The sequence below is a fragment of the Pempheris klunzingeri genome, chromosome 9, assembly GCF_042242105.1.
Source record: "Pempheris klunzingeri isolate RE-2024b chromosome 9, fPemKlu1.hap1, whole genome shotgun sequence".
Lineage (NCBI taxonomy): Eukaryota > Metazoa > Chordata > Actinopteri > Acropomatiformes > Pempheridae > Pempheris > Pempheris klunzingeri.
Genome location: NC_092020.1, coordinates 4,040,138 through 4,048,495, shown reverse-complemented (window position 1 = coordinate 4,048,495; position 8,358 = coordinate 4,040,138). Strand labels below are relative to the sequence as shown.

Genomic DNA, 8,358 nt, shown 5'->3' with positions numbered 1-8,358 from the left:
AAATCAAAAAACAGAATGATAATATATATTAATAGATTACCACCATTGGGATTATGGTGTGTGTTTGTCTGATGTGACCTGGTAAAGACAATACTATTTTCATTCAAACAAATATACAATGATATATACATATACACATTGATGATACAGGATAAAATGAAATAATAAGCATGATTAAGGGGCCCATATTGTCGCACTTGACATTTTATTCTTAGTTAATCCTACAGTTTAAATTGTGTTTTGCAGGAGTTTGTTTAAAAAGTGAAAATAGATGTAGGCCTATAACACCTAATGATGTAATGCATGCACACACACATTCAGTGATTAAGCTCTTATTGCTGGTGAAGTCGCTGGTTAGATGACTGGTTTACTGGGTGGCTGCATGAATGTACTTAACACTTAATCCAATTGACTGAAATGTAAGGTGCTCCTGCAGTGAATGCTCTGTGCCCATAATTCAATGCTTCGGTCTTTTCCTGTGGCCCTACTTGTGCACGTGGAGCACTGAGTGACCATGTTTGGCCACAACACAACTATTTACTCACCTGATAAGTTGTGATCCCACATAGTCACTGCATTGGTCCCAGGAATGATCGTTTCTTAATAACATTTCTAACCGCACCTGAACTGCATTTTTGTCGTGAGCTAACTTTGAAGAAAACTGTGCTTTATTTAGCCATATTTTGGCAAAACTGTGACCTTTTATAGCATAGATACAGAACTCAGAAAACAACTGCACAGCACCGAAGTAGACCAAAGACATTTTCATGTTTCTGGTGTGAAAAAGTGGCTGATTAGAATTCAGTGCAACTGACCTGAACTGACTGATTTTCAAAAAAGAAATTCTAAAATCAGAATTATAACATCCTTCACTTTGTGGTAATAACAGGAACCTTTTTTTCCAAAAAGCAAATGCAACACCTATTTTTGTTCATATATATAATTGTTGTGAAACTGAAAATATGTAGGAAACATATGAGAAGAAGAAGTGTGTTTTCACATGGGTTCATTTAATTAACAGTGGCTTAAACAGCATCACCACCTCACCTGTTCTATGTACAGAGACCTTAGAGAATTTCTGAAACCTTAACATAGATCTGAAGTGAGCAGCAGTAGCTGTGTCCAGAGGTATGAAACAGGTAAAGTGCAGAATCCAGCGATTTGAAACATTTGACAAGTGATTGACAATATATCAATAAATAAAATAAATATAGGTATTTCTACAGTTAGCAACCTCAAATCTCATCTTGGTTCACATATTTAGAGGGTGGCCAGCTCATGCACGAGGAGAGTGAAGGTTGGACGATCCTCTGGTTTCTGAGTGAGAACATAAAAAAATCATTAGCACAGAGAGTTTGTCTGTATTTTATGTGTCACAGGTAGGAAGATGTTAACTTCCTGTGCCCACCTCCTTCCAGCACCACTCCATGAGCAGGTGGACGGCGTCTGGGGCCAAGCGTGGCTTCAGGAGCCTCAGGCCTGTGTTCAGGGACTCCACCACTTCAGCATTAGAGCGGTTCTCGTACGGAAGACGGCCCTCGTTAAACACCTCCCACATGAGCACACCTGAACAGGGGGAATCCAAGTGTTAGCTAATGAGAACAAGCTGAAATCAGCTCTGGGGCTCACTCTGGGACTTTGTACAAGAAGCGGGGTGCGCCCTGGACTGATCGCCTGTCAATCACGTAGAGACAGACAACCACTCACGCTCACATTCACACCTACGGGCAATTTAGACCTAACCTGCATGTCTTTAGGCTGTGGGGGGAAGCCAGAGGGACGTGCAAACTCCACAGAAAGACCCCTGGATTCAAACCTGGAGCCTTCTTGCTGTGAGGCTACAGTGCTAACCAAGATGACTGACTGATGATTTAATTATAAACTTCCATGTATTGATCCATTTTTTGCAGCACGTTTCAGCTACTCGCAGTCAGTCAATTTACTGTATATGAAAAAAACTCATCCTTGGTATTTAAAAAACGTTTGCTATTTTTGATGCAGATTTTTAGCCCTGACAGATATTTATTACTCAACATTATTCTGCATCTGTTTGATACAAGCAACTGCTGAACTGCTGCAGAACACTATTAACTTCTTGGAGATGACTGTAAATCCAGTAGATGGCAATTCACCGCTAAAATAGCCACCAACAGTTATGGTCCTTGGTACAAATTCATATATACGCAAATAAATCAATCAATTACAAATACATTTAACCTAAAAAAACCCAATACTTTTAGAGTCTGGTCTTCAGAAGTTACCAAAAAGTTTCAAAAACAAAGTACGGAAAGGGAAAGCAGTAGACGCATTAACGCACCGAATGACCAGACGTCAGACTTGCTGCTGAACTTGCAGAATTTGATGACCTCTGGGGCCGACCACTTGACAGGGAACTTGGAGCACTGGGAGCTTGTGTACTGATCATCAAGCACAAATCTGCAAAGCAGAGAGCAAATGCAGTTATACAATGGTTTAACTGTAGTAAAAAAAAAGGCTGCACACATATGGTGGGCGTCAGTAAAGAAAGTGTCGGCTGAGAAAAGCATACCTGGTCATACCAAAGTCAGATACCTTCACCTCATTGTTCTTTGAAACAAGACAGTTCCTGGCAGCCTGCAAAGGAGAAAAAAAAAAGGAATGGAGGAAGGATGAACTGTTCTCACAGAGCAGAGATGCAAAGGTGTGTCATTAAGGAAGTCTCATCTGTGTACCAGATCTCTGTGGATGAAGTTGGAGCTCTCCAGGTAGGCCATCCCCTCACTGACATCCAGACACATTTTCAACATCACATCCTGAGACAAACGCCCTTTCCTGGCTCGCAGGTAGTCCGACAGACAGCCGTTCTCCATAAACTCAAACACTAGACACATGGGCGAACACTGGGTGCACACCCCGTACAGCTGGACTAGCTTATGGTGGTACAATTTCCTGTTAAAACACACACACACACACAGACATGTGCATAAGCTGGGTGCTTCTTACCTGAGCAATATGAGGTGACTTTAGGAATCTTACACCTACATCATGACTCTCGCCTCTTCATTAAACTCCTCATCTGACATGCACTCTTCTCTTATCATCTTCACCGCCACCTTCCTCTCCCTCCATCTCCCTTCCAGGACCAGCCCAAACTGGCCGCTGCCTAACTCCTGACCCAGGGTCAGCTCCTCGGGGTGCACCTCCCACTGATCTGTTGTGATGAAATAAGAACAGCGGCAGACAAGTTTAAATGATAACTTTATATAATTTCTAACAAGGGGCTTCAGCAAAGACATATATTATTAAATATATATAAGCATATAAGAGAATTACGGAAGCTTCATGCTTGTTGCAGAACAGTTTGATGCCTGAGTTTACTTTTGTGAGAGCCACTAGAGGTCAGCAAAAAGAAGATTTTCAGCATTAGGTTATGGTTGTTTTGAGCTCCAGGCAACCAGCTGACCCATTCCTACAACATCTTCTAACCTTTTGAGGGATCAGCGACTTCTTGGGAGCAGCCTCCATCTTGGGAGACAGGGTGTCTCAAGCGTGTTATCAGGCCTGCCACACAGAGGAAACACAGTTCTATTAACACACACTTATTTATGGAGTACCATCCCTTTGTTGCGGTGTTTGCGAACCGTGCACGGCTTCAGACTTCAATTAAGCCTCTGATCTTGACGTGTTAATACAGCTGCCAGCACACTTACCGGCAGCATTGTGTTGGTGGTAATGGATGAGCTCTGGAATGGTGCTGAACAGGTACTTCTCTGCCAAGTAAAATGCGGCCTCTCCTGTTTCTGTCTGTCTGATCTGATAATGTTTCACCCTTGGATTCTTCTCCCCATTAGATCTAAAGAGAATAATGAGATGCTTCTATGTAACAAATCAGTTGCTTTTACAAAATGAGCATTTTAAACGAGAAACGCTCACAGTAAAGTACAATAAAAAGGCATGAAATGTCACGTTTGTTGCCATAATACACCAGCCGTGTCCAGCTATTTAATCTGTCAGCATCTAATGATTTAAACAAAAATTTAGTGAAATATCATCAAGAATGTCTGATGTGTATATCTATATATCTATTAACATGCTAGGTTATTATTTGTTACAGTTAAATACAGTTAAGAGTAAAATTACCCCGGTGCTCTGGTGAAGACTGACACTGTGTAAACTCCCGCCTGTCTAGAATCACGCACCATGAACGCACCTTCTTTTCCCTTGAGTAGAGACAACATAAATTAACCACAATTAAACAGCACATCTGCAATGCACATGATAGACGGGATTCCTGATTGTTTGTTTGATCTGCAGCCAACAGCCTTTTGTAGTCATTTTCAGTAATACATGATGGATACATGTTGTCCTTTCTGCTTGCAAAACTTAGCAAAGCTCTTCACAGCAGGAAATTCAACAATGGGGGAAACACTGTGGTTGTGAGGCATTTTTCATATCCCATGTCATGTCGGATTCTTGTTGTGCAGGTGCATTTGCGTTGTTTTTGCAAATGCATGATTGCTGTAGGTGGTACAGTCACAGCAAAAGCGCTCCGTGTCATACTGGAGCAACATCCTGCTAATGATCAACACAATGATTATTAGGAAGCTTTTCTGAAAACACAGCTGGAACTGGATCCTTAACACTAGCATTGATTTTTACCTGTTTCATTAACAACTCCTCTGCTCCCCCTCTGGTTATGTTTTTGTTGTACCATCTGTGAGAGGAGCAAATTAACCAAAAGGTGAATTTTACAGAGGGTACAGTGGATCCGCATGTTAGGAATTAGAAGCACAAAGAAGAGAAATGAAAGCAAACTCACTCAAATCTCTCAAAGTTGTTGCCAGATTTTTCGGCCACGTAAGTGCTGGGTACAAAGCCTGAGTTCCTGAAGAGGGTCGGGAGAAATATTCAAAGACTCACACTCATACCGACTGCAAAAAGGCCAAAAAGCTTACAAAGAATGAGATGTATATTTTATGAGCCTTACCCCTTGTCATCCTTCACGACCCACCAGTCACAGTGGGAGCTGTCAATCAGGGTGCACTCCTGGTCTTTGTGAAGAGGCAGGTCATCGTTTCCGAGCGGCGTGTAGTCTTGCAGGGCGACGACCATCCTCTGTCCTAAATCATGCGGTCTCATCTGGCAGAGATAAAAAATAAAACATCCTTTCAAAACATGCAATGAAAGATGAGAGCAGAATTAATTCTGTCATGGCATAATTTGTGAGAAGCGCAATTTATCCGTGCAGTAATTTTAAAATGCTCTTTAGCCACAGCAGTGCTCACACAAAGTAACACCAACAAATAGTGACCTTTTCTTTCACATTTTTACTTCAAAATAGATAATACAGATGTAAAAACCTCATAGAAAAGGAATGAAACGTAACAACATCTTCACAAATCTATTTGGGTTATATTAGATTAAACAATGAGCATATTATGTGATGGAACAAGTATCAAATTATACTTCTTATACCAAATACTGTTACAGTGTCCAGTTGCCGAAAAACCACATGATATGAGCAATATAAGATGATGCACAGAGCTACAAACATACAAACTCATGTGTCAAGCCAAAGAAGCAACAGAAAACAAAATATTTCACTTTGTGTGACCCAGATAATTTTAAGAGGACAACATCGGTAATCTTTCCACAGCACATTATTATCGCTTTAGAAAGTGGTACCTGTGGATCCGGGAGTTCGGGAAGTGGCTTTTTGGAAGCTGTGGAGAAATTTGAACCAAAGAAATGGAGAACGTTTTCAGTATGAAACGACATGTTTATACAGGATTGCGTGGAGTGCAAAGTTATGCAACACAACTAAATTCAGATCGAGATCAAGATTTGCCCAAATCACATGATAGAACTCTCACTTTACGTACATGATGTTTCTTCAACCGTGTAAATGTGGATAAGAAACTGTCACACAAACACACAAATGAAGGTTTAGCCCTTGATGAAGATATATTGGAAAAAAGAGGAGAAATAACACAAACCGTAACCCACTGGGTCATATACATGACAACCTGCCGCCAGTTTCTCTGTTTGTTGGCAGCATCTCCATTTTCCATCCATCCAGAAGTTTGGGTGGTACTTTGCAACCAAATCGTTCTGCTTCGTCTCTGTATCAAACAGAACAAAAGAAATATCCAGCTCGTGGGTTTGTGTTAAGCACGATCGAGGGTTCACAACAATGCGTGGCACTGCCATCGCTGTCTGAAGCATGATTACCCTCTTTGAGAGCTCTGACCCATCTCTGACGGCAATCATTGTCTGGGGCAAAAATGTAGAGGTAATGGTTGTCATGAAACACCTGTGGAGACATTTGAAAAAACATGACTTTTAGAGCTAACATATACTTCCTAACATCGCCTGCTACTTATACTGCACACTTAATCATACATTGTAGTGTATATGGCACTACATTTAATTATTGTGTATTCTTAAGTGTGTATTCTTTGAGAAACGGTGAGCCTCACCTGAAAAGGGTACTTATAGTTGCACGGTATGGGGGCGTCAGTACATACGACTTCCACACACCTGATTCTGTGGAGCTCGATGCAGCCTTTCTGCATTGGCTTTCTCTGAAAGGACACCATCTTTACTTCATGTGTGCTGTACACATTGTGGATATGATTCAAATTATAGTTGGTTACCAGGAGGCCACATTCACAGAGCCAGTCTCCAGATTGTAATTTCCTGTTTAAAGCCGTTGTATTCATTGATTAAGTGTGTACTTACTCCCGGACGGCGTTCAGAATACTTCAGGTCTTGAGTGTCCAGTACAAAAAACCTCTCTTTGTAGTTGCACGGTGATGTTCTTTTCTTTTGTTGGGATTTTTTAATCATAGTTCCCTTCAAAATCACCCTGGGGAACATGGTGACAGCTACGAACGACTCTTACAGTAAGAGACTGAGCACCTCGAGGTGACAGAAAGAAAAAGTAGTGTCAGATAACTTGATGGATGTCATGGAGCTTCCGGCATTGAAGTTGTTGCACTCGGTAAACCACATCCTTACGGCACGAAATGGGTTGTGCTTGCAAACACACACCCATGCACGCACACACTCACACACTCACACACTCTGCATGCTCTCACATGTACTTTCACTGACGATGTTGCAATAGTTCAAGTGTGCAGTAGTAGGAGGGTGATTCTTTAATCTCTGCACTTTTGAACATTTTCCACCAAAATATGCCCCTTGAAGGTAATAATGTAACTTGGTAATGGCCATTTTTTTGTAGAAACTTCTGGATTGGACAGAAGTCTAAACAACACCCGTTGAATACTTTAAACTTACTTAAAAACAATACTACTTTACCACTGTGTATCCAAACTGAGAGTTCAGGCCATGCAAGCTAATTTGCACATCTGTTGCTGCTATAATTACATTTCTGGAGAGGTGTTATATAACTTTTTTTTTTCCTCCTTGTTTTTTTCTTTGATTAAGCATCACTGTCATCATATCTGCTCTGCTTTTATACATTACTTGTCAGATGGTTTCGGTTTTGTTGTTTAATCCCTCTCTTTACCTTATGACAATCACAGACAAATAGAGAGTACAGCCTATTAGAAAAACGGTGTTGATTATGGCTTCAGGCAGCAACAGACTTTCAGTGATTGTTGAATCTTGTGTGGGAAATAATTGTTAGCTTCAGAAAGAAGGATTTTAGTCGGTTGGAGAGTCAAAAACAGAAATAATTCATCCTCACAAAAGGATGGAGGATTTAGATGGATGCTATAGCACCACCATCATGTTTTTTGTCCTAAAATTTAGTCTGCATTAAAATGTCAGATGAGATTGACATCACCTGGTCTCGATCACTTTTCTCTGAATGTAAGGAGCTTTTTTGTCAAAAGGAAGAGGCAGAAAATTAAGACAATTGTCACAATGTCAGAGTTGAGGACTAAAATAAAACGTGCACATGTAGTAGGGATCAAAAATATTTCTATTTAAAATTGATAGTATTTCATTTGAAAATTTGAATTTGACATTTGAAATGTTTTAACTTGTTTCTAGTTTCTTTTTTTAACTTGTAACTAATGTAAAATGTTCCCTCTTTCTGAGGGAGCCTGCCTGCTGAGGATTTGGAGATGTAAAATAATTCTGTCCAAGTTAAGCATTTAAAAATGTGAAGTGGTTGTGGTTTGTTTAGTCCTAATGCTCTGAAACAGAAATTACAAAATGATGCAGCAAGATAATTACCAGGTGGAAAAGATCTAAAATAAGTAAATGTATTCACAATGATTTATATAGTGAGAAATGTGAGAAACAATAAGAACTTTTAAACCTGCATCCACAAAAGATCTATTTTAAAATTAAAAGCATGACTCAAATTGCAAACAAACAACAACCTATGTACAACTATAAAAATGT

The 8,358-nt window shown here is 40.2% G+C and overlaps 1 protein-coding gene across 1 annotated transcript; it reads right to left on the bottom strand.

Moving 5' to 3' along the window:
• Positions 1-989: 989 nt before the first annotated feature.
• itk (IL2 inducible T cell kinase) lies at positions 990-7,065 on the bottom strand. The gene is made up of 17 exons (XM_070836295.1): positions 6,721-7,065; positions 6,459-6,563; positions 6,211-6,292; positions 5,976-6,101; positions 5,665-5,702; positions 4,967-5,118; positions 4,799-4,864; positions 4,639-4,693; positions 4,120-4,199; positions 3,690-3,832; positions 3,466-3,540; positions 3,022-3,190; positions 2,712-2,928; positions 2,549-2,613; positions 2,318-2,436; positions 1,409-1,566; positions 990-1,317 (listed from the first exon to the last, which is right to left on the bottom strand). The coding sequence occupies exons 1-17, from the start codon at positions 6,856-6,858 to the stop codon at positions 1,261-1,263; spliced, it is 1,845 nt and encodes a 614-aa protein (XP_070692396.1). The 5' UTR covers positions 6,859-7,065; the 3' UTR covers positions 990-1,260.
• Positions 7,066-8,358: the final 1,293 nt, after the last annotated feature.